The sequence below is a fragment of the Helianthus annuus genome, chromosome 15 (genome assembly GCF_002127325.2).
Source record: "Helianthus annuus cultivar XRQ/B chromosome 15, HanXRQr2.0-SUNRISE, whole genome shotgun sequence".
In the NCBI taxonomy this organism is placed as follows: domain Eukaryota; kingdom Viridiplantae; phylum Streptophyta; class Magnoliopsida; order Asterales; family Asteraceae; genus Helianthus; species Helianthus annuus.
This window is the reverse complement of record NC_035447.2, coordinates 169,337,750-169,363,457: the sequence shown is the minus strand read 5'-3', so window position 1 is coordinate 169,363,457 and position 25,708 is coordinate 169,337,750. Positions and strand designations below refer to the sequence as shown.

Sequence of the window (25,708 nt, the reverse complement as noted above, 5' to 3'; positions counted from 1 at the left end):
GCGGGGCATCACCTAGTTACTTAACAAAAGGCAAATCTGGCAATGTTTTAAACACGGTACTGACTAACAAACAAGATGCTCAGAACTATTCCTTGACTGAACTTACTATACTGTAAACTTTAGCAAAACATACCGTTTTTAAAAAGAAATCCGTATTGCAAACTATCTTGTAGAATTGTAGTTTAAATTACATAACACGAATGTTGTAACGATGGCACGAAAACAAGTGGGCACGTTGAAGATCAGCTGAAATTGTGTTTATTTAACTCCTAATCTCGAGCGTTGCCAAGATAAAACACTTGACCTCAAAAACACGGTTATTAAAACATCACGACGATTGTTAATATAGTAAACATTCAGCTTTCAATTAACAGAAAGAAACCCTTCACTCGAAAGAAATGAAAAACAAAGCCCGATTAGCTAAACCAGCAGGGCTCAAGTTGACTGAGAAGTTGCAGGGATCACCGGCTCATCTTTCTTGAGGGCACCATCCAGTTTTCCACCCATGACGGCTTCCAACGTCTTGTAGAACTCCTCGGGGAGCGGACCGGGCCGGTGCAGTGGCACGTGTTTTGGAACGGGAGCGTCGTTTTCAACTACTTCGCATTCGTAGTCATCTGGCACACCCCATGGGTCCCACTCTGCAATTTGGACAATCACACAGATAGAGTTAACACTTAACTTAAAGTAAGTTAATAACATTTCACGACACGAGACTGTAAGAGCATATCATTTGACCTAGCTATAGGACTGGTAACAAAACTCGGCATAAACATCATAGGTAAAGTAATAATAGCTTGACAGTACTAGTATAACGGTTTTAATGTTGACAATGATATTCGGACAAAATAACATTAACAATCCTTAAAATTTCCTCAAAACGCCACAAGTAGTAACCAATGAGCTGTGGCAGATCTAGAAAATATTCGTAGCGGTAACGTATTATAAAAAAACGGTAACCAAATCAAAAAAACGTCAAAAAAGGTCAATTTTTTCCAAAATTTCCACTACCGCCGAAGCGGTAGCGGAGGCTACCCCTTCCCCTAAGGTAGGTCCGTCCCTGCCAATGAGACCACCAAAAAATTATGCTATTATTACGTTACCTATGATGTTTATGCTGAGTTTGAAGTATTTTTGTGAACTATGAGGCATTATATACATATCATTGTGTGTGTGTGTGTGTGTATAAGCTTGAAATATTACATATAAAAACTCCAATCCGATTAATCCCTAATTCCTATTAATCCCAAATAATCGCTAGTCGGTACCCCCACCGGTCAACTAGTGCCTATAGCGATTTTTACAACACTGCATGATGGCATGCCGATAACTGTTGTATGTTAGAGGGAAGCACAGCCCAATCAAGTGCATACACAAAGCTAGAAAGATAAAAGGTCTGTTTAAAGATTCAAAAACAATATAATGAGTGGTGACAAAAAGCAGAAACAGATATTATATCTTACGGTAACATTACTAAACCTTTTAGACCATTTGATCCGTCGTAGTTTCTCCTTCACAACTACATAAACATCTATAATAACTTATTAAGATTCAAAAAATACTTATAGAAATATCATCCATTAATAATCATTTACCTATACCAATCAAACATACATCCTAGGGGTGTAAACAAGCCCAGAGGCTCAAGAGCTACTCATGATTGGCTCGATTAAAAGCTCGAACAAGCCGAGCTTAGCTAGAGGCTGAAATAGAGCTCGTTTAGTTATCTAGCCTGAGCTCGAGCCTGAAATACAAAGCTCATTTAGGCTCGCGAGCCTAAACGAGCCCAAACAAAATTTTAGTTTTTTTTACATATTATATAATAACAATGATGATAATATTGGTGAGCCGAGCTCGAGTCGAGCTTTGGCTCGTTTAAGAGGTGTTGAGGCGAGCTCGAGCTGATCTTTTAGCTCATTTAAGATTGTTCTCAAAATAACCCGAGTCGAGCTCGAGCTCAAAGAAGTAGGCTCAAACCGAGCCAAGCTTTATACATAACGAGCCGAGCTCTAGCCTAGTCAAGCTCGAATCCTAAACCTAATCCTTCCTTTCATTTCCACAACATTCATCGCCTATCAACCGCAATCGCAACCATAACCGTAACACAATCTGTATGTATACACATCAGTTAATAATACTTTAACCTAATTATGCGCCAATTCATCATATCAATCAATCATAACCTAATCTCTATACACATTCATCCAAACATCAACAAATTCAAAACCGAACAAGAGCGAAAACAAACCGATCATTTTGTCGATGAGTTTGAGTTCATCCCGAGCCTCTTCAATAAGCTCTTCAACCTGACCACAACCAAGTTTCTTCTCAATGGACTCCCAGTCTTCTTCCTGTTCACACACGCTCAGCCGGTGGCGCGTGAAGCTCTCGACGGCCTTACGGTAGCCTTCGTCCTCCGGTACTCGCTGGATCTCGGTTAGGGTTTTGTTGTAAAGATCGATTAACACCTCCCGTGCGTTAGGGACCACTTCCAGACCGACGATCCCTGTTGTTTCCTTCACCTTTGCCATCATCATCAAGGATGATGGTCGAGCAAACCTTCGAAGGAACATGTTTGTTCGATTTGATTGTTGGTGTTAGTGGGAGTGGTGAATGGGTCTGAGTTAGGGCATTCAACATTGGTTTTATATACTCTTTATTTTTCTGAGTCTTATTTGTAAAAGAAAATGGTTTTAGGTACTGGTATTAAATCGTATCAGGTATATTCGGTATCGGTACCGGTTTTTATTTTTTATGTTTTTTGTTACCGGTACTGGTATTTACGGTACCAGTACCGGTGTATTCGGTACCGGTACCGGTATCAATTTTCCTCGTTTTTTGGTATCGAATGGTACCGTGCTCATCAGAGTCTTATTTGTAAAAAGAATGGTTTTAGGTAACTTGGATTTTAATACTTCGGAGCATTTGTTAAGAGTTATATGGTAGCCACTTGGTGATTCTATTATGAGGTTGTATCTGAATGAGAATCAGTCACTAATAAAAGTGTGTTTGGTTGATCATATGAACACCTCTGAATTAGGCAACGAGTTTTCTTACCCGTAAAGTTTCAAAATGATGTTGAATAAAAATTTTACTTTTTTGTCAATTCAGATGTGTTCATAACTACTCACACACCACCTTTTTGACCCACCACCAACTACCACGACATCAGCGTACTCATACCGGTTTAACACTTACTGTTTTAGAGTCTCATACCTAGTCAGACCTCTTACTTGCTTATCACTTAATGGCAGTGTTGCAAAAATCGCGATTAATCGCGACTACTGAGTAATTTTTCACTAATCAGTCAAAAAATCGCTAGTCGGTCAAAGCCGGTCCAAGCCGCCCTAGTCGGCCCAAGTCGCCCTAGTCGGCCCATTTGAAATCCTTACAAAACAGGCCCAAAATTACAACTTTAGCCCATTTTCCTTATCCCTTACTCTAATATGGCAAAGAATTTGAGTCGGAGAAAGAGGATGAAGTAGACGAGGAGATTGAATACGAGTCGGATGGTGTCGAAATCATTGAACACTACGGAGATGACGATTACATTTGAGCTATTTGTTATTGTTTGAATTTAAGTACTGAGACTTGTTATCTTATGACTTATATGTAAGTTTAGTTTGTATTTTGAACTACTTTTACCTTTTAAATATTATATTGATATGGATGTGTGAGTATATATATACATATTTATAAAAATAATAAAATTTACATATAAAGTTCCGATCCGATTAATCCCGAGTAATCCCGAGTAGTCGCTAGTTCCCACCTCATCGGCCGACTAGCGACTACCGAGTTCTCCAACCTTGCTTAATGGTGAAGAGATTACTAAAGAGCCCCTTGCTGACGGATGATGAGTTATACCCATGATTTGATAAGTGACATTCTTGTTTTATACTTTTGTTCTCAAAAGGGTGTATACTTTAATGCGGAAGTAACTTCATTGTTCTAGTTATGTTACTTCAAAACAATTTGTAATACTGCTTGGACACACTTTTAGGGTTACCTCCTTGATGGAGGCATGTGACTTTCTTTTCTATAAGCTATTGACACAGGTCACAACTTATGCTAATCTTGTGTCATTTTCTTCAAAGAGCCTGTAATTGTTAGGCGATCGTTTAGGGTGATTTCCATGTATGACTCATTACCAACCCTTCTGTCAGAAAACAGGGTACCTGGACTGACCTACATAATCACACAAGCGTTTTGAATCCCTCAGAATTGTTGTAAAATTTCCCTAGGCGGACCTTCAGCCATTGGACAAGGAGTAGAGGAAGTTTTTTTCATCTATAATTTATTAGGGGATAAGATGATGAAAACTTGAGTCACCATCTAAAAAAAACCTTTAAATTCTAAATTTTTAAGCATACAAGATATGTATGTAATTAAAAAAGCAAGTTTAGTGGTCCAAAAACACAAAGACTAGTACTTTGACATCATACCATATGTTATATTTTTGATTTGTCTAGATTTAAATAATTTAAGACGATCTATATTCAAAATTTCTAATACCTCATTGTTTGATTTGTAGGGTCATTTTAATGCTTAGGATTGAATTCTCATGAATTTTGTATATAGTTTTCGTAGTATATTTGCATTCTAATGATAATCATAGGTGGCGTTCATGTGGATTCCTTGAAGTACTGAGACGATTTGTTGCCCAAATTCCATCCTTTGAGAATTGTACATGGAACAAATTCGCCATCTGCGAAAAAACTATAAAACAAAACACAAAAACGTAAATCTAACAATTCTTAGAATTAGAATTCACATATAACGAGGATTATCTTTCAAAATCGTGCATTTTGAAAAGCTAGGTTGTACAGCCGTTTTATAGAAACCCAAATTGATTTATCAAGGTTGAAAACAACCCTTTTATAGGCTAAATTGCTAAAAGAAACCATCAAGATCGGCCCAATTATGTATGTATAGGGCTTCAAGCCCAACGTCTAGCTAAACGTTGTTTTTGCCTTTGGCAAATTATTTTCCAAGAAAAACACACTAAAAATCATTAGAATGCGGTTTTCTATAAATGACTATCTACTTTTATTCGATCAATTAGTTCTTCATGGAATTCTTTTTACCTACAATTGATTAAATCAAGATTTTTGGTTTAGAGTCAGTTTAGGTATTAGTATTGATCTCACCTTTTTAAAGCCTAGATAAACGTCGCTATGATAACTCTTCAAATGACGTTGATTAAGACGCCATTTTAGGTTTGCTCGACAGATCCTTTTAAACCTCATCTTGTTAGCTGACATGGCAATTTGTTTCAAGAAATGATGATATTAATAAAAACATATATATCTAGTTCAAACAAAAGACTAGAGATAACAAAGCAAGTTAAAAATCATTTATACGCATTTCGAGCTAAACCCATGATTTTTTTACAAACTTCTTACATAATATAGGCTCGTCGTTTTTAACCAAGACCCGATCACCACCCGACCCGTAAAGACACAAATCGATTAGCAAGTGATCCGTAAGACACGAATCCGATTAACGTATATACCCAAACTAGGGGTTTATCACTTCCAATAATTTGAGTTTTGAAGATGTGACGTTGTAGCTTACATGTCAATTTTCACAAAACAAATTTACTACATCATTGAGATTCATTGATGAACAACCAAGGAACTTCAATCGAGTTTTGTTCAAGTTTCCAACACCAAGAATTTGGAGGTTCTTATTTTTTTTAATCGTTTACTGTTAGAATTTAATTATGCTAATAAAGTAATAAATACCTGTAACAATAAACGAATGACGGGTAAAATGTTGTACCGTGTTCGTTACCCACAAGGCTTGCGTCAATCCGAAGAGCAAGGACAAGGTCACAAAACTAGTGTGATGTAACTGTTTTTTTTCCTCGAGTACTTGATATGATGTTTTTTATAGGCGGTGGGTATAATCAGTAAAGATGTTTTATATAGGCGGTAGGTATAATCAATAAAGAGGAGGTGTATTTAGACTAACCCTTTTTATTCTGTCAATAGTCAGTCAACAAAGACATGTTTTTATTTTATCTAAATAACAATATAACATACCCAAGAATGTTAAAGAGTACATCTTACAACATACAACATCATAATAATCTACATCTACTTAACTAATCACCAAAAAAATGTATATTCTGTAGACGAAATCCCTAAAGATTTAGCTTCTGGTTGATCTAGGGCGAACCCATCTAGCCGAACTCGCTTTCGACAAGCCCGAATAGTAATCACCCACATTAGCCACGAAAAGAGGGTCCCTTTCATCATCATATTTATCTTCCATGAAACCACTAGCCATGTTCCCCTGGTCCATGCTTTCGAGCTCGTTGGTTAAATCATCCATGGTCTTTTTCAGAGTGGCCTTGCTCATTGGCCCAGCCTCGGTCGTTGCCACACCAACCATGGTGATCCTCGGAAGAAATGGGTTCGGGTTCGGGTTTGGGTGCTGGTCTTCTTCCAGATATTCTTTATCACCACTGCATTTTTGTAAGAAAATAAAATAATGATAGAGGAATGACTAATATTTATAAACATGTCAAATGTGTTGGAACATCAAACCAGTCAAATAACAAAAATTGCTAAAGGGAAAATGGATCACTATTTGATAATGTAAAAAAACTGCTAATTTTAATCAAAACTAATGGGCTAATTATTTATATAAAAAAATTAGAAAATGGGCATTAAAGTGTTTGTTGGTCAACGCAAATATGCCTTTAATTGAACCAAACGTTCATGAACTGTTCGTGAACTTGTTCGGCAGGAAGTTCGTTTATTTAATAAACTAACGAACATAAACAAAATTTTGTGTTCATTTAATTAATACATAAGTAGTTATATTTATACAAATAGAAACATAAATTGGGCTTTCTAACTATTTACATAAATATAAATAATTGGTAATTAGTAATTAGTAATTGGGCATTCTAATAATAAAAATGGGCTTTCCATGGAACTTATCGTAATTAATCCCTATGTTGTATATAAAAAAACTTTCATTTGTGTTCGTTTATGTTTGTTCAATTATGTTGATTTGTATTGTTTTATGTTTGTTAAATTATGTCCATTTAAGTTTGTTTGTTTATATCCATTTACGTTCGTGAACTGTTCGTTTAGTTTTTCAACGAACAAACATAAACGAACACGAACACGAACATGCCCATTTTCTCAGTAAACGAACATGACTAAAAAAATTTGTTCGATTATATGTTCGTGTTCGGTTAAAGTTAAATGAACGAACGTGAACATATCTATGTTCATGTTCGTTCGGTTCGTTTACAGGCCTAAACGCAACTGATTCTGGCCCACTTTGAGCTGCCTTTGACCCGTTAACCGACCCGTCCATTAAAGTGTGTCGGGGTGTCAACCTGTTGTGTTCATCCTGAGACTCGTGTTTTGAAGGATTAAATTGCTGCAGCCGGTTGTTTTCAGCATGAGGTAACATGGATGCCTTCTCAAAGGAAGCTGCACTCCTGCAATCGGATATAAACAGTAATATTTAGTAACCATCAGATTGTTAACTGAAAGCTTATCAGATTCATATAAACTAGAACCGGACATTTTGACCAAAGGGTTGACTTGGGTTATAATTTGTCTCAAGTAGGGATGGGCTTTTTTTCCCAAATACCCGTACCTGTACCCGTACCGTACCCGTACCTGTACCCGTACCCGTACCGATTTTGAATATTCGGTACATGTATCGGTACCAAGTTTTGTTAACTTCGGTATTCGGTACTTTCGGTATTGGGACGGGTACGGGTACAGGTAAAAAGGGGTACTGGTACCATATTTAAATATGGAGTTTCAAAAGTTTTTTTTTTCGGTATTGAGACTCTCAAGTGGATAAATTTCTTTAAGACACGTCCAATAGGTCAAACGGGCCGAATGTCGCCCAAAGTGTATTTAAGATGCATAAAATCAGTTCATTTAAAAAAAAAAGCAACTCGGGCCTTTGGGTTACCTTTTCTCAAACGAGTCAACCACATACGGAAATTTGGGTTGAATTCCAGTGGCTTTCCTAAACCACCTGTTTCCAAGAAGTACTTTATCAACCGTATACAGAAGCTGCATCTCTGCAGCCTTCGTAATTATACTCAATGGTATAGACGGAGCCCCCATTTCATCCATAACTTCCTGAACCTGTCAAAAACAGATATACGTACAGTCTTAATACAACAAAACAATAATCAAATGTAATCGTGTCGGGTTGGCGGGTTGACGGGTCGATATGTGCAACCTAAACCTGACCCATATTATTATTCGTGTCAAAGATTTTAACCCTAACCCGTACACACATAAATTCGGGTCAACCCGTTTTTTTAACGAGTCATACATGTTAACGAGTTATAAGCGCCTGGGTTATCGACAACGTGTTTAATGGTGAGTATGCGTGTGACAAATAAATAATATAGTGTGTCAACACTTATCATTATTATAATGGAAAAAACAAAAACAAAAAAAAATATTTTTTTCTAAATACTTAAACGGGCTAACGGGTCACCCGACCCGTTGTTAAACGGGTCGTGTTAGTCAACCCAAACCTGTTTTTTTCATACCAGCCAATGTACAAAGCATGAACGAATCGCAGCAATCGACAATTTTTGAAATAATATCTTCTTTGTAAAACTTTGTAAATTAAGTGGATAATATGATCATACCTCTGGGGGTTCCCAAACATTGTCTGTATTGTCATCCAGCAAATCTGAAGCTATGTTGTCATCGTCTATAATATCTCGACGTCTTTGCAAATGTCGAGTCTGAATTAACGAATCAAAATGCTGATTTACCGAATCTTCAAGAATGTCATCTAGCATGCTTTTATTGAAGAAATATGGAGTATACCTAACAAGGTCGATATCAAGAAATGCATATAATCAATAAACGAGCAGTGAATTAAATATATTTTGGTTAAGCACGATACATACCACTTAATTCCATCGGCAGTGGCTATTGCAATATCTAAGTTTTGTGCAGTGAAAACCGGAACTCCTTCGACTTTCTTCTTCCGAGTGTTTTGTGGCGTGTTTTTAAGAAGTTTGTTGGCTTCTTTGACCTGTCTCTCGTTTGGAATGAACTGGAACAAGTGAGGCTTTTCCTATAAAAACGAAGAAAATGAAATAAATAATTGAATTTCAACAGACGTACCAATAAATAATTAGACCTGTAAACGAACCAAACGTTCATGAACTTGTTTGGCTGGAAGTTCGTTTATGTTCGTTTATTTAATGAATGAGCCAATATGAACACGTTTTTTTGTTCATTAAATTAAACGAACCAACGAACATGAACGCATGTTGTGTTCGTTCATTTATGTTCGTGAACGTCCGTTTATGTTCGTTTATTTACATTTGTTTATGTTTGTTCGTTTATGTTCGTTTCAATCTAAATACATAAGTAGTTATATTTATACAAATATTAAACATAAAATGAACTTCCTAACTACTTATACATAAATATAACTAACTGGTAATTGGGCTTTCTATGATTTCCAACAGAATTTATCGTATTCGTCACTAATTTATATAAAATATGACTTTTTGTCCGTTTATGTTTAGTCAACTATATTCATTTGTGTTCATTTATGTTTGTTCAATTATGTTCATTTTTGTTGTTTATTGTTTGTTATATTATGTTCGTTTAGGTTTGTTTGTTTATGTTTGTTTACGTTTGGGAACTCTCCGTTTAGGTTTTAAATGAATGAACATAAACGAACATGAACAACAAATGTGTTTGATTATATGTTTGTGTTCGGTTAAAGTTAAATGGATGAACACGATCATGCCTCTGTTCGTGTTCGTTCGGTTCATTTACAGACCTAAAAATAATAGTGCTGTAAAGATAAATGAGATACCTTGAAATGTTCATATGCTAAATCAAGGCGACAGGCACCAACGACCCCACTAGGAATATTCAACCGCTTAACGTAAGAAACTGAAAAAAAAAAACGTAAAATCAGAATGTAATCATCCTCCATCAAGTTCTTCGAAAGTAACTTATGGAAACGGAACTAAATAGATGAAAAAAATGTACAATGAATTTGTATCGTTTTACCTGCATCTCCGAGATCAATGAAAAACTGGAACACGGGGCCGTTCCTCTCACTCTTCATAACGGCTTGAAACATCTTTTTAAGCCATTGTGGTGTTCTGTGAGTGTAAAGAAACACCTAGAAATATGTGATATAAAACGGGGAAAGAATAAACGAGACAATAGATGAATAAAATGTGAAGAGATCCAAATATCACACAGAAGAACATACTCATTGCCAAGAACTTAATCCATTATGCAAAAACACAACAAAATAGCAACGCAAAACGACATAAAAGCAGTCACTCTAAGTAGTTAATGCGGTAAAAAATCGGATATCAGTAATCGTGGTGGGATACCATTAACAAATTAACTTTTTGCAACTTGCAAAACACTAACAATTGTAGCAAGTAGGAACTGGTTAAGACTTAAAACACTAATAACATTTAACACTAAAGCTTAACGATTAAGACTTAAAACACTAATAGCAGCAATAAGAAGAAAGGCAAATGGTACAACTAAGAAGAAAGGTATTGATATCGGCAAAATCGATGATGTATCGGTCAATATCACCGACAATATCGGTACCGATATTCTGACCAATATGTTGCACCGATATCTCACAAAGGGACCGATAACCGATGTATCGGTGATATATTGGCGATATTTACTACATAGCAGTCACTACAAAAACCTGTACTAAACTCGATACATGTTGGGTCATGACTATTGGAAGTTGGAACTCGAACGATAATCCTGAAAATCAATTTTACACAATTTCCCCTCTATTTTACATTCTTTAGTTTGTGCCCCTATCCTGATCTATTTTGAATACTAAACAGCTAAACCCAGTGTCGCAAAAAACGCAACTAGGCGGCGATCAATCGCTAGTCGGCCCGTAGCTGAGTAATTTTTCGTTAATCAGTCCATTAATCGCTAGTCGGGCCTAGTCGGACCTAGTCGGCCAGCCAAAAATCGGCGATTCCGGCCAGATCCTGGCAAAAAACCTGTATATTCCGGCCAAAACCTCTAAATTCCGGTCAGTTTCCAACCAAACCATGTGAATTCCAACAATTAATCTTGTATACTTAAAAAAATGAGTTGAGTAGGAGTTAAAACCTAGCTACTTAAAATATTTACCTATAAAAATGTGTATATGTATACATAAAACTCAAAATTACATATAAAAAAGCTGATCCGATTAATCCCGAGTAATCCCGAGTAGTCGCTAGTCCCCACTTCACCGGCCGACTAGCGACTAGCGAGTTCTCCAAGCTTGGCTAAACCTAATCTATTCACACAATTTACCTCTAATCTATTCAAATTTTATAGTTTGTGCTCACTCTCAAAACAAGTATACTCTTTTATCAACCAGCAGTTAAACATACTGTACAGAAAACAAAAAATATATAAAATTAAAATTAAATAATACCTTTGCGAAATAAACGGAATATCAAATTGAGTAGAAACAGCCATGAGACCAGTTCCAGAAAGATCACACATACTAAAAACCTGACCTACAAACGCCGGACCACCACTATTTCCGTCCGCTTTCAAATTCGAAACCCTAACCGTCGATGGAAACCCTGAGCTAGTTGTCTCTGACGAGACACTACCAGCCGATGAAAACGACGCCGTATTAGGCGCAGAAGAATCGAATAACGAAACCGGTGGTGAGGAGAGAGGAAGCGGGAGGAATAATTTGGCCGGAGAAGAAACGGAGGTTGAGTTGGGGGATTTAGGAGTGAATATGGAGGAGATGTTTGTGGCCGTTGAGTGGATGAAGTTGGAGATGTTGTTTAGGTGGTGGTGGTGGTTGTGACGGTGGTCAGTTGTGGTGGTCATCGGAAAGTTTTGGTGTTGTCGCCGGTGAGTGAGATAACTGAATGAGGATGAAGATTATGTTTTGTATTTTTGTTGGGTTTTTTTTTTTTATTTTTTTATTTTTTATTTTTTTTATAAAAAGAAGTGGTTGTGTTAGGTGTTGGTCTTAGTGGTGAACATGGGCCTGACTTTTGAGGTTAATGTGTATGGTCCAAATCATGTAAATTGGGTTGAGCTTGTGCTGGGGCTGGTTGGAGCATCTTATATATATATGAGTAGGGCTGCAAATGAACCGAACAAACAAGACCTTATTCGTGTTCGTTTGTAAAGAAATATAAGTGTTCGTGAACCGTTCATGAACACTTATCGAATGAGATTTTATGTTCGTGTTCGTTTGTTAAGAAAATGAACTTGTTTGTGTTTGTTTGTTAATTTTAGGCAATGAACAAAAATTAACGATGATGAACATAAATGAGCACAAACTAATGTTCATGAACACAAATGGAAACAGACCAACACAAACAAGCGATCATGATCAAAATATATAATACACCGACACTTATTACATATTTCATTTGTCGGAATTTTGAAATTTTTAAATAAAATATTAAAACTAAAAACACTAATAAACTATCGAACACAAACGAACATGTTGCCGAACATTCACGAACATAAACGAACGAATGCATCATTTGTTCATGTTCGTTCATTTAACTAGACGAACGAAATTTCTTGTTCGTGTTCGTTTGTTTAATAAACGAACGAACACAAACGAACTTCCCGCCGAACGGTTCACGAACAGTTCGCCGAACGTTTGGTTTGTTTGCAACCCTATATATGAGTCATCATGATTAGCAATAGAGGTGTGCAAAAAACGGATCCAGAAAAAAAGGCCGAAATCGATTCTTTTAATACTCGGGGATTCTATAACTGAAATTGAAACCGACCCTACCCGTAGAGTATAGATAGGGTATGTATTTTGATCTCAATACCTGGAACCAGAACCAGAACCGATCATACCCGAAACTGGACAAGAACCGGAATCGAAACCGATTATACCCTGCTATACCCGATACATGATTCTAATTGTTATTGAATGCCTACATAGGCCTCACGCTCATGATTTCTTAACTGTTATTCCTATTCAAGGTCTGGGTCAACGTATGTCAGCGGTGGAGTACCGGTCAATCCTTAAGTATCGTCTGATGATCTCCATGTTCCCGAATGATGAAAATTACCCAGTCTGCCGTAAAGCATGCCTGGATAAATACGGGGAGCATGCGTTACACTGTAGAGAGTTGTCGGGGTTTAAGTATTGCCATGACTTTGTTCGAGACGCATTAATGGATATTCTTAGGCCAGCAGGGATCTCGGCAAAGAAAGAGGCACCGGTTAATTTTCTTACAGACCCGGTGGAAGGGAGGTCCACCCTACGCCGGGCTGACGTGCTAATTTTTGGTTGGGAGGGCGGGAAACATGCTTGTGTCGATCTCATAGGTGTATCCCCCTAGCCGGGTTCCGGGAAAATGGGTTTGTGGCGGAGCAATCGGTACTGAAAGCAGAGTCAAAGAAGGTGGAAAAGCACGCGAAAGCTTGTGAGGATAATCAGCATGCCTTTGTCCCCCTGGCGTTTGACACGTTCGGCTCCTTGGTGCTGGAGGCGGTTCGGTTCTTGGCTAGAGTTCAGCGTGTGGTCCATAGCAACTTTTCGACCCCTCAGGGGCGATGCTTTGTTTTTAGTAGATTAGGGTTTTCTATTCATAAGGGAATGACGGCGCAGTTTGTTGCTCGTCTACCTGCTATTCTTATGTAATTTTCCCTGATTATTGTAACGAAATATCTATCTTTTAAATTTATGTTACTGCATTTATATTAATTTTTGTACATTATACAATGCATATTTAATAATAACAAACAAAAAGACAAGAAAATATAGTAATAAAAACGCAATAAAGTATTACTAAACCTATAAATAGGGTACTAAAAAACTAGGAAATAGGGTATAGAAAAACCCGAAAATAAGGTATTTTAATGCCCGGTTTCTTAAGAACCGGAACCGAACCCTACCTGGAACCGAGCACATAGGGTATGGTTTTTTTGGTCAAATAACTGGAACTGGAACTGAACCGGTTATAGCAATAACCTGTGCCAACCCTTAAAACGATAAACCAAAACCAGTTCCATAACTACCCGGTTTGTGCACCTCTAATTAGCAAGAACATAATTATATTAGAGAAAAAGTTATGCTAGTAAAATAATAATCGAATGTTTTACAGTGAAATGGTTTAACACGTTTCACCCGGTGTCAATTTGACTCACTAGGAACTCCAATCATTTTTAACTAGTGGAAGTTGTCACCTCTCAAGTATTTTGGCTTGTTAGGGTGAAGAGGGTGCCAAGTGAGTTTAACAATTCAGTGTAATTAAAGAGGAACATAAACTCATGGAATATAAAATAGTTCAATAACTAGATGATTTTTAAAAGTGAAAATGCATTTACATATTTATCTAGTTACTGATTTAATATTGTTAGTGATCCACTAATAGAAATTTTGTAAGCGTGATCGTACATTGTAATAACAAAGTTTCTTTTGCAGGTTTTTACTGGTTGCAGTTAAGACCACACGGAGTGGGTATGGATTTGTGACGAGGAAGCCTCTCCATAAACATATTGGGTTCATTTCAGAACTCTAAATAATTACAGAACTTTCAAAACTCCTAATAAACAATCATTTTATATATATATTTTTGTATTTAGGATCCTTTTATCATCTATTATATGTATTTCTTTGATATGTAAGTATCTATAGAAAACCCACTTTAATTTAGAAAACCCGGGAAACTCAAAGCTCCCGATGTTTTTTTCTTTTGAAAAAATTTACACATGTTATATACATGTTTCTAAGGGTTTTGGGCAAAAAAAAAAATCAAAAAAGCGCCGAGTAGATATTTTTTAAAAAAATAAACAAGTTTTGGTGTAACACATGTTACAAATATGTCAGATGAATGTTTCCCGGGTTTTCTAAATTAAAGTGGGTTTTCTATACATCCTTCCCCTTTCTTTGATTACATACATGTAAACTAATTACATATAAAAAATGATAAAATTACTCTTAACATGTATGTAATCATAAAAATACACATAATAACCGGTAAAATTATCCTAAACATAAAAATATATAAATAAAAAGATTGTTTATTAGAAGTTCTGCGAGTTTTGTAAATATTTATGGTTCTGAAATGATCCTTGCCCTTTATACATATAGACTAAAAAGCATACATATATCCACCATAAGGCCATGTGTAGTCATAAAGCGCTTTGTGGGGTGTTATGCAACAAGTACCGAAACGCGTAAGAGAGGGGCTTTATATAACTTTAGTGTGTAGTGGGGATATATATATATATATATGTACGGGCCACAGGGCTTTATATATGTATGTATATATATGTGTGTGTGTGTGTGTGTGTGAGTGGAGAGGGATGAAACACGCCGTTATGCATTTCGCGATGAGAGATTTTCAGCACATGGCGCCCCCCGTAATGGTGTTCAGGGGCGCCATGGGGCGCTATGGCTCAAATCCAAGTGATATACCGCCCCATTACACATACTCTAAACACTAATGTTAACTTAATAAACTCATCAGATTTATGAAAACAAGCAACTGTTAACAGGATGCCAATTAACTTTAAAAAACAATCAAGCTTGTGTGCAGTAAGTGAGCTCAATCTGTGATACAGTGCTTTCAGCAGCCATCCACCATTCATCATCCTCATCATCCCACACTTGATCCTGTTAAAAACCGATTTTATAAATCTTCATTCAACGTTTAAAAATTTACTAACAAACAATTTAAAACTTGTAACAAGAAAACAGACCTCCTGCCCGAGATCTAGCTTTCGTGGCATATTTTCAACCTCGTCTGCAAACACCATTGCTTCACTCCACCACTCGTCTTTCTGACACTTGTCCATTGGGCTTTCACTTTCATACTCACGACTTTCGTTTTGCTCCTCTGTTTTAATGTAACTGGAGTCGGGAAACACTTCGGGTGGGACCGGGCGTAGGGGAGAACGGTAACCTATGACCATCAGTTAGTTCGGCGGTTAGGTGCATTCATAGTTGTCGGTAGCGATGGCTACGGTCGCTATAGCAAATAGTGTGGCGTGTAGGTACATGTAGTGGTGTACAAATCGGTTTTTTTCAAAAACCGGTTTCGGTTATTAACCGAACCGTTTTTTTTTTTCACCCAAAACGAAAAACGGTTTTTTTATAACCGGTTTCGGTTACTAACCGGTATTTCAAGTCCAAAACAATAACCGGTGTAACCGGTTGGGCCCGGTTTTTTTTTAAACCGGTTTCGGTTATTAACCGGTTTTCCAGATTAAGAATAGTAACCGGTCACAAACCGGCGATTCGGTTATAAAACCAATTCGGTTATAAAAAAAACCAGTTAAAAGAAAAAACCGGTTTCGGTTCTAAAACCGGTTTTTTTGTACACCTCTAGGTACATGCTCGCTATATGGTCCCTAGCGATAGATAGCGGCCTTTAATTTTTTATTTTTTTTTAATATAAATAGCAATTAAATATAGCTATAAAATAGCTGGATTTTAGGTTTTTGTTAAATATACATGTAAAATAGCGTATATGCCAGGGTAATTTGATATAATATACATATAAAGAAATTCTAGTGTATCGCTATTTATAATATAAAATAGCGCCCGCTATTTATCGCTATTCGCTATGTAGCATATAGGTACCTTATCGCTATTTGCCATTAACAACTATGGGTACGTTTAAATGTTTAAAAAGATAATAACTGTTAACTACTCGAGGTGAATGCGGGGTCTACCTCTGCAATCAGGATCATAACACTTTTGGTAATAAGTAGCCTTTTGTAGGTCCACCACATACATCACTGAAACAGATGGCAAATCATTTGTCATTAGATTATAGATAGGGCTGTAAACGAACCGAACGAACACAAACAAGGCCATGTTCGTGTTCGTTCATTAAGGAAATTAATATGTTCGCGAACTGTTCACAAACGCATACCGAACATAAGTTCATGTTCGTGTTCGTTCGTTAAGGAAATTCAATTGTTCACGAACAGCTCGTGAACACTTGTCTCGAACACAAACGAACGCAAGCAAATAAAAATGAACGCAAACGAACATTTAACTTGAAAATAAAAAAAATGAAAACGTTGTTATCCTTAAACATTGGATATAAGTAGTTAAATACAACCATTAAATGATAAATCAAAACACAAGAAGTCTACCACACCGCCAAACGATGAATAAAGTTTAACTAACTTAGACACAATTATCCCCAAAAATGTCTTGGAATGTCTAAATTTTAGCTAACTTAGAAAAAAATAGGGTTTCAAGTTTTCAATATGTTTAGATAAAAGGTTTATTATTTATTTTAATATAATCAAACGAACATATTACCGAACGTTCACGAACACAGTCGAACGAACGAGACCTGTGTTCGTGTTCGTTCGCTAAGCTAACCAAACGAAATTTTTTTTTCGTGTTCGTTCGTTAAGCTAATCGAACGAACATAAACGAACTTCCCGCCGAACGATTCACGAACTGTTCGCTGAACGTTCGGTTCGTTTACAGCCCTAATTATAGACTAATTGGGATGTAAACAAGCCAAGCCGCTCATGAGCTACTCAGAATCGGCTCGCTAAAAGCTCAAATCAAGCCGAGCTTAAACAACCTGATGAGCCCTAACTTCACTTATCAAGCTCGACTAGGTTGCAAGCCTGCTATTTACATATAATTTTTATTTAATATATTTATTATTGTATATAATTATGATAAAAAAAATAGCTAAATAATATATAATATCTTATAGAGTAAAATGCCATTTTCGTCCCTGAGGTTTGACCAGTTTTGTGACTTCCGTCCAAAGGTTTGTTTTTTCGCATTTGGATCCAAAAGGTTTGAACTCTTGCCATTTTCATCCGGCTCGTTAACTTCATCCATTTTTCTCCGTTAATTCAGGGGTATTTTCGTCTTTTTTGTTAACTTAAAGGGCGATTCGATCTTTTGAATACTTGTACATTATGCTAAATGCTTGTACATAAAGTAAAAAGACCAAATTGTCCTTTATGTTAACAAAAAAGACGGAAATACCCCTGACTTAATGGAGAAAATGGATGGAGTTAACGAACCGGATGAAAACGGCGAGATTTCAAACCTTTTGGATCCAGATGCGAAAAAACAAACCTTTGGACGAAAGTCGCAAAACTGGCCAAACCTCGACGACGAAAATGGCATTTTACTCTATCTTATATATAAAAAATTATAGTTATAAATGGACTTATAGAACTTACCATGATTGCTTTTGTGTTGTCTGCCAATTCTTTCACAGAATCTATTTCTTAGCATGCTGTATACCATCAAACCGTATTCGGAGAACCAATACCAGCTTCGAATTTTTCCTAGCAGAGTGAAACCAGATAATTATTATTTACTTATTATTTGAGTAAATTGCCATTTTCGTCCCTGAGTTTTGTCCAAATTTGCCATTTTAGTCCAAATAGTTTTTTTTTTTTTTGCCTCTGGGTCCCTGACTTTTCCCTTTTGATCACATACACTAACTCCATCCAAAAACTCCATCTTTAACCAGGGGTATTTTGGGGATTTTCATTTTAAATGTTTTCAATTGTGATTTTGATCCAATTCCAAAAAATCAAAAAAAATCTAAAAAATCAAAAAAATTCCAAAAAATTCTAAAAAATAATAAAGATTCTAAAAAATTCTAAAAATTCTAAAAAATTCTAAAAAATTACAAAAAATCCGTTTCGGCGCGAATCGTTTCGAACCCGAACCGTTTCGAGCTGAACCGTTTCGACGCGAACCGTTTCGACCCGTACCGTTTCGAAACGATTCGGGTCGAAACGGTTCGGGTCGAAACGGTTCGGGTCGAAACAGTTCGGGTCGAAACGGTACGGGTCGAAACGGTTCACGTCGAAACGGTTCGGGTCGAAACGGTACGGGTCGAAACGGTTCAGCTCGAAAGGGTTCGGGTTCGAAACGGTTCGCGCCGAAACGGTTTTTTTGGATTTTTTAGAATTTTTATGACTTTTTAGAATTTTTTGGAATTTTTTTGATTTTTTGGAATTGGATCAAAATGGCAATTGAAAACATTTAAAATAAAAATCCCCAAAATACCCCTGGTTAAAGATGGAGTTTTTGGATGGAGTTAGTGTATGTGATCAAAATGGCAACAAAAGGGAAAAGTCAGGGACCAGAGGCAAAAAAAAACTATTTGGACTAAAATGACAAATTTGGACAAAACTCAGGGACTAAAATGGCAATTTACTCCTTATTATTTCCATGTTACTCTTTCTTGCAAATGACACATGTAAAAGCAACTATTTATAAGGATATTGGACATGATGAATATAATATGTGAAGAACAACCTTGTACATTTCCTATAGTAGCAATATATTCCACGAACTCGTCTAATGTCGGAAAAGGTGATTTTCCACTTAAGTAGCCGTTGCTTGTAGCGTTTGGCACAAATTCTCGAGTGGATGGTTTACAGTAGTCACTATTTTTCTGCCCAAAAAAAAAACAAATCATGAAATAAAAGAGAACACACAAACGAATGTATAGATATAGGGTTGCAAACGAACCGAACGAACACAAACAACGTGTTCGTTCGTTAAGGAATGAACATGTTCATGAACGGTTCACGAACGCTTACCGAACAAGATTTTTTGTTCGTGTTCATTCATTAAGGAAATGGATATGTTCATGATCTGTTCATGAACACTTACCGAATGTAGACGAACGCAAACGAACCCAAACAAATGTTCATGGACATAAATGAACACAAACGAACGTTAAGAGGTTTGTCCCAAAACTTAAGAAGTTTGTCAAGCTTTAACACAAATTGAAATTGATATAATCAAATTAGGATGTTGATGCGGGCGTATAGTATAACTACGGTTTCAAAATTTAAAAACTAAAGCCAATAAAATAGAAATATAACATAAAACACCTTTAAATGAACGAACACAAATAAGCATAAATGAGCGAACATAAATGAACACGTTACCAAACGTTCACGAACATAAACGAACGAATGCAGTCTTTGTTCATGTTCGTTTGTTTAACACATGGAACGGAATTTCTTGTTCGTATTTGTTCATTTATTAAATGGACAAACATAAACGAACTTCCCGCCGAACTATTCGCTGCACGTTCGGTTCGGTTCGCTTACATCCCTATATAGATATGTAGATGAGATTTACCTCGATATCAAAATGCAAGACCTTCACACAATCTAAATCCATTTTGCAGACGAGAAGCTTTTCGCAGTCCGCATCTATATTGCAGATCAAAGATGCCATGAACACGTCTTCTTCAATCTGGGATGCATAAAATTGTCGGTTAACGCAACTAATACGGGATACACACATGTATGTGTATATTTATTCATATATGTAAGGAAATGTCATCAAGATGCAAGTTGATCATTACCATATCCTTACATTTAAACCGTCCAGTAGGTAGAAGCACCGAACTTTTCCCTGCTTTAGATGATAGGTGCAGACGAAAACAACGATTTCTTGAATAAACAGCAGTGTCAACAAAAAGATTGCAAGAGCTTGAATCTTTTGAAATAAATAATTGTTCGAATCTTTTGTCTTTTCCTCTGGCACAGTGGATCCGCGAACAAATCTATTAACATGCGGCAGATTGTTAAAGAAAATCGGAACAAAGAAAAGAAAGAGACTTTGAAATGTACCATCTTGATCTTCCATAAACAAACAAGCAAACAAAAAAATGATAATAATAATAATAATAATAATAATAATAATAATAATAATAATAATAAGAGTAAAATGCCATTTTCGTCCCTGAGGTTTGGCCACTTTTACAACTTTCGTCCAAAGGTTTGTTTTTCAGCATCTGGATCCAAAAGGTTTGAAATCTTGCCATTTTCATTCGACTCGTTAACTCCATTCATTTTTTAGCGTTACGTCAGGGGTATTTTCGTATTTTTAGACCTTTTTGTGATAATTAAAGGGTTTGGGTGGAGAGAAAGTCCAGGTGGATCTTTATTTCTTATACTGATTTTATTTTAATAAAAATGTCTAAAAGGACATAAATGCCCCTCATTTAACGGAGAAATGGATGGATTTAACGAGTCGGATAAAAATGGCAAGATTTCAAATCTTTCGGATTCAGATGCGGAAAAACAAACCTTCGAACGAAAGTCGCAAAAGTGGCCAAACCTCAGGGACTAAAATGGCATTTTACTCTAATAAGTAATAATAATTATAACAAAACATATAATATTTGTATCTAATAAGAATATTCTTAGGTAGACAATAGACTAGATTTTGTAAATATATTTTGGCGTCTAGATACCTCGGCAACAAACGCACCAACATGTGTGTTGTCCTTGAAAGCAAGCCCTGGTAAGCGGATGATCAAGTGACGCGAAAACTTATCTGTCAACAAAACACCGTTAGAAATGGATATAAACATTAAAGTTATATCAACGGATTCATCCAACCACTTGAACTTGTACCTTTGGTTGAAGAGTCAAGTTCAACGATCCAGTTAGTGTCGCCTTGGATAGAGTACTTCTCAAGCAATGCTTCGAACGTAATTAATACGAGGAGATCAACCATTTCATCGCCATTCTTCTCGGCATTTTCTTTTACGTTGAACTCCAAATCATAATAAAGATGACATGGCAACCCCTCTTGAATAACTTCATAATGGTGACGAAATTCGGAATTCATGTTTATGTACCTAGTTATTATTAATAATTAGCACAACAATCAATTAAGATTTAATGAGCAAAATTGTCTGCGAAACTTATAAGTTATAACCACAGTTATTAAAGGCGCGAGGCGCACTCAGGGCGATTTGTTGGGCCCGGGGTTTTATTTGCGCCTAGGCGCTCGCTTTAATAACTATGACATGAACCATAGTTATTAATGGCGCGAGGCGCACTCAGAGCGATTTTTTGGGCCCGGGGCTTTATTTGGGCCTAGGCGCGCCTGGGCGCTCGCTTTAATAACTATGGTTATAATGATAAAATATACGCACCTTCGCCAAAACTCTTTATATGTTGAAACAAGGAACCTTCTTTGTCCACTAGCGTGATCTTGGTAACTAAAAATACGTGCACCGTTGTGGTCTTTCACAAACTTCATAGCCCCGTCTTGTCTTGGAAATGTGGCCCACACGTCCTCTCTACACAAGCGTATCACCAAAATAAACCAATGAAGCATATACTTAATTACAACTAGCTAATAAAATAAAGAGTAAACTTCCGTTTTGCTCCCTGTGGTTTGGTCACTTTAACGGTTTTGCTCCAAACCTTTAAAAATAGCCATTTTACTCCCTGATGTTTCGGTTTTTTTGCCAGTTTGCTCCCCGCCTCTAACTCCATCCAAATTGTTTGTTTTTCCATTTTGCTCCCCGCAGGGAGCAAACTGGCAACAAAACCAAAACATCAGGGAGTAAAATGGCTATTTTTAAAGGTTTGGGGCAAAACCATTAAAGTGACCAAACCACAGGGAGCAAAACGGAAGTTTACTCTAAAATAAAACTGGAAGAACCTTGATTTATGTTGAGCAGCGAGTTCAACACGTATCTCGTGTAGCAATCGCAATAACCGGGATGGTCTTTTTGGAGGCACGCCTTGTGGAGATCCGTAGAAAACAACGGGAGAGAACTGACTTCCGTTATTCACTATCTTTTTTCCAATAGTTGGTGTACAGAACTGCAACAAAACAAGGCATTCATTTGATATTTTGAATGGTTTACCTGTAACCATTCACAAATCTTTTAGACCACCCGTAGTCGTGCCCAAGGGGGCATTTTTTTCGCCAGAAAACGCCTAAACACGCCGCCCCACCACCCCCCAGGGCGTGTTTGGATGAATTTGTTGTTTTGGTGTTGTTTAAATAACGCTATGGGGGCAATGTTTGGGCCAATCAGAGCTATCTTCTTTAGGGTTTGACCAATACCTTTTTTTGGTTAGTTTTTTTTTTATTTTATTTAATTGTTTACACCCTTTTAACATAATACCCACATCCCCACTACACCCATTTTAGAAAAACGCCCAATAATGCCCCTTGCTGACTGTACTGCCACATGGCGGAAAACGCCCAAGGGTGGAGGCATTATTCACCCTTACCACTACGCATGGTCTTACAAAAAAAAAGTGAAATGAATAATGATGTATAAATAATGGAATTACATTCTGTATTTTGGTTGCAGATTGCTGGTTCTTTCTATTTGAACCTGCAGGAGTAAATTCAGTAGAAGTTGACGGATTTTCGTTCGATTTCTCTTGCTTTAATTTCTGTTTTTTTGTTTTCCGTCCTCCTGCAGCTGATTCTGAATGAAAAACAATTAGTATTAGCTCGTATCAGAGGATTGGTGTTGCCCGACACCAATCTACTTTGCGTATTATATAGAATGTGTAATAGAAAATTTTCGTGTTTTTTACGATTGACACCACTGATTTTTTAATGACTCGATTGGCGTGAAAAAACTATATGTTGTTTTAGGACAATGTACTTTTTTATGATTTTGGCTTTTTCAATGTGACCTGACCCGACCCGAAAATTTTTGTCAGCAAGAGTAAATTAACAGAATACAAGATAACAGCTCCACCAATGAACCGTAAAAGATCTAAAACCGCAAATGTGAAAAATCCACACTATTTACTAAATTAGTATCCAGTGTTGTAAAATCGGTTCTAGGTGGCGATTTCAACAAACCGGCCCTAAAATCGGTAATAAGTCAAAGGCAGTCAAATTCCGGTCAAAGTCAGTTAAAATCCTTGAAGTTATTTGCAAAAACTATAGTTATTCCAATCCGATTACTAAGTTTGAATAATTATATATACAATTCTGAAAAAATTTGTCCGTGTGTGTGTATATATATATAACTTTGAAAAAATACATATAAAATTTCAATCTGATTAATCGCTAGTCATTACCCCACCGCTCGACTAGTGCCTATCGATTTTTACAACAACGAAGCAATCGAAACTAACGTCTAATGTTCTATGTATCCTCCAACGGCAAATTAACTATGTAGTTAATGCAGTAAAATATCAGATATCGGTCAAGGACCAATATTTGAGATACAGGTTATCTCGGTGAGATATCGGTGGGATATCGATAATTTTAATATCATGCAGAATTTATATATATAGTAATTTAACACTAATAATTCAGTGATATATCGGTTATGTCAGTCAAATACTTGGTTTAAAAAAGCGTGAAGCGCACAAAAGCGACAAGGTCTAAAATCAAAGCGTGAAGCGCAAATCGCAAAAGCAACGGGCTTTTCGTACGTGAGGCGCAAGGTGCTTATATATATTTTTTTATATATATCCTATAGACTTTTAGCATCCCTTACCCAAAATATAGTGATAAATAAGGTTTATATATGATTTAATGTATAAATCACTTAATGTACAACCATTTTAGCTACATGTATAATTCTTTAAAGCACAAAAACACCTTTTGTACAAAAAGCGCACGCCTAAGTGGGATTGTTTTCCAAAAAAACTTGCTTTTTGTGCGCTTTTTGTACAGAGCTCGCCTTATGTCACACAAGGCGCAGCTCTTTGCGCCTAGGGTCGTTTTGCGCTTAAGGCGCGCTTTTTTAAACCAAGGTCAAATATCGGCGATATATCGGTCAATAACGCCGATAATATCGGCAGTGGCGAAGCTTGACCCGAATGACGGGGCGCCGTAAACGTATATACCCAAAAATTTCTATACGAAAACTATGTATATAACGCAACTGGGCGAAAAGTTCCGGGGTCGATATATCACCGAAATTAACTGCATAGCAAATTAATATAGAATCCTTTAAAGTTTAACAACAACTGAATAATGCTTAGAAGAATGTTATCATACAGATTAGTGTTGTTAGATGAATCATCAACAAAACAAGTTTCAAATGAATCAAATCATCCAGTTGACAATAAATGAAAGCAAGATGAAACTCGATTCAATGAGAATGATCCTGAGTCGAAATTAGGTCAAAATACGATCCACAACACAGACGCAACAGCGTTTGTGTGTGTGTGTGTAGGATATAAAGGAAGAGAGATGTTACGAGGTGGAGAAATGCCGCACTTGAAGCACTCAAACAGGCGATCAACGTCATCCATGGCGGTAATAATAATGTCTCTATTTTCTGTGAGTCAACAACAATTGGGTATTTCAGTGTTTTGGTGAGCGGGAACTTGCAAAATTTTTTATTGTGAAAATTTCATAGTTATCAAACTACTATCAAAGTAGACAAGGCATTTAGCACCAGGTATTGGTATTTGTATTTTTTTTTTTTTTTTTTAAGGAAAACTTCATTAAACAACAAGCACAGCCCAAACGCGGGCGGCCACACAACTATACAAAATTTACATCATTCGTCCCAAGTTACATCTTTATAATTAGACCTATTCTTGAACCAAAGAAACCCTATCGACTTAATCGCACTAACCACATCCTCCACCTTTTTGGACTTATCAGAAAAGACCCGCTCATTCCTCGCCTTCCAAATTTGCCAGCAAGAGATAATAGCAATACCTTTGAAAGCTAACATGGCCCTACCCTTGAGACCACAAAATTTATGAAACTCCAGAATATCTCTAACGGAAAAAGCAACCAAGTTAGGCACTTTACACCATCGAGAGATCTTCGTCCAAACCTCCGACGAGAATGAACACGCTGTCAAAAGATGGGTCGCCGACTCCCTATCAGACTCACACATCGGATAAAAGTCGTCCAAGATAGGAATATTACGTTTGCGGAGCTCAACCTTAGTAGGGATCCTTTCCATCTCGGCCCTCCAGGC

At 36.8% G+C, this 25,708-nt stretch overlaps 3 protein-coding genes across 5 annotated transcripts; all 3 read right to left on the bottom strand.

Moving 5' to 3' along the window:
- Window positions 1-235: 235 nt before the first annotated feature.
- Window positions 236-2,646, bottom strand: LOC110912820 (probable NADH dehydrogenase [ubiquinone] 1 alpha subcomplex subunit 5, mitochondrial). Its single transcript, XM_022157640.2, has 2 exons — window positions 2,249-2,646; window positions 236-641 (listed from the first exon to the last, which is right to left on the bottom strand). Exons 1-2 carry the CDS (start codon window positions 2,571-2,573, stop codon window positions 436-438), a joined length of 531 nt encoding a protein of 176 aa, XP_022013332.1. The 5' UTR covers window positions 2,574-2,646; the 3' UTR covers window positions 236-435.
- A 3,347-nt stretch (window positions 2,647-5,993) lies between these two features.
- On the bottom strand, window positions 5,994-11,945 carry LOC110912819. 2 transcript variants are annotated; one of them, XM_022157638.2, is made up of 8 exons: window positions 11,452-11,945; window positions 10,044-10,138; window positions 9,844-9,923; window positions 8,918-9,087; window positions 8,651-8,834; window positions 7,954-8,132; window positions 7,361-7,465; window positions 5,994-6,472 (listed from the first exon to the last, which is right to left on the bottom strand). In XM_022157638.2, the coding sequence occupies exons 1-8, from the start codon at window positions 11,862-11,864 to the stop codon at window positions 6,157-6,159; spliced, it is 1,542 nt and encodes a 513-aa protein (XP_022013330.1). In that variant the 5' UTR covers window positions 11,865-11,945; the 3' UTR covers window positions 5,994-6,156. The 2 variants fall into 2 exon arrangements, with proteins under 2 accessions (XP_022013330.1, XP_022013331.1); XM_022157639.2 differs by having other exon boundaries at window positions 10,044-10,158; window positions 11,452-11,588.
- A 3,509-nt stretch (window positions 11,946-15,454) lies between these two features.
- Window positions 15,455-25,129, bottom strand: LOC110912818 (DNA-directed primase/polymerase protein). 2 transcript variants are annotated; one of them, XM_022157636.2, is made up of 13 exons: window positions 24,971-25,129; window positions 23,091-23,230; window positions 22,447-22,610; window positions 21,932-22,078; window positions 21,405-21,631; window positions 21,242-21,324; window positions 20,348-20,548; window positions 20,119-20,235; window positions 19,282-19,420; window positions 18,189-18,296; window positions 16,695-16,760; window positions 15,720-15,922; window positions 15,455-15,633 (listed from the first exon to the last, which is right to left on the bottom strand). In XM_022157636.2, exons 1-13 carry the CDS (start codon window positions 25,023-25,025, stop codon window positions 15,541-15,543), a joined length of 1,743 nt encoding a protein of 580 aa, XP_022013328.1. In that variant the 5' UTR covers window positions 25,026-25,129; the 3' UTR covers window positions 15,455-15,540. The 2 variants fall into 2 exon arrangements, with proteins under 2 accessions (XP_022013328.1, XP_022013329.1); XM_022157637.2 differs by having other exon boundaries at window positions 15,462-15,633; window positions 24,991-25,117.
- Window positions 25,130-25,708: the final 579 nt, after the last annotated feature.

Coding starts and splice junctions, on each gene's coding strand:
- LOC110912820 (XM_022157640.2), bottom strand. CDS start 2,573: ATGTTCCTTCGAAGGTTTGCTCGACCATCATCCTTGATGATGATGGCA. Junction 642..2,248: donor ACTCATCGACAAAATGATCG/GTTTGTTTTCGC, acceptor TCCAAATTGCAG/AGTGGGACCCATGGGGTGTG.
- LOC110912819 (XM_022157638.2), bottom strand. CDS start 11,864: ATGACCACCACAACTGACCACCGTCACAACCACCACCACCACCTAAAC. Junction 9,924..10,043: donor CATTGATCTCGGAGATGCAG/GTAAAACGATAC, acceptor TTTTTTTTTCAG/TTTCTTACGTTAAGCGGTTG. Junction 8,133..8,650: donor ATGTTTGGGAACCCCCAGAG/GTATGATCATAT, acceptor TGTTTTTGACAG/GTTCAGGAAGTTATGGATGA.
- LOC110912818 (XM_022157636.2), bottom strand. CDS start 25,025: ATGGATGACGTTGATCGCCTGTTTGAGTGCTTCAAGTGCGGCATTTCT. Junction 23,231..24,970: donor GTGCGGCATTTCTCCACCTC/GTAACATCTCTC, acceptor TTTTTCATTCAG/AATCAGCTGCAGGAGGACGG. Junction 22,611..23,090: donor CTGCAACCAAAATACAGAAT/GTAATTCCATTA, acceptor GTTTTGTTGCAG/TTCTGTACACCAACTATTGG.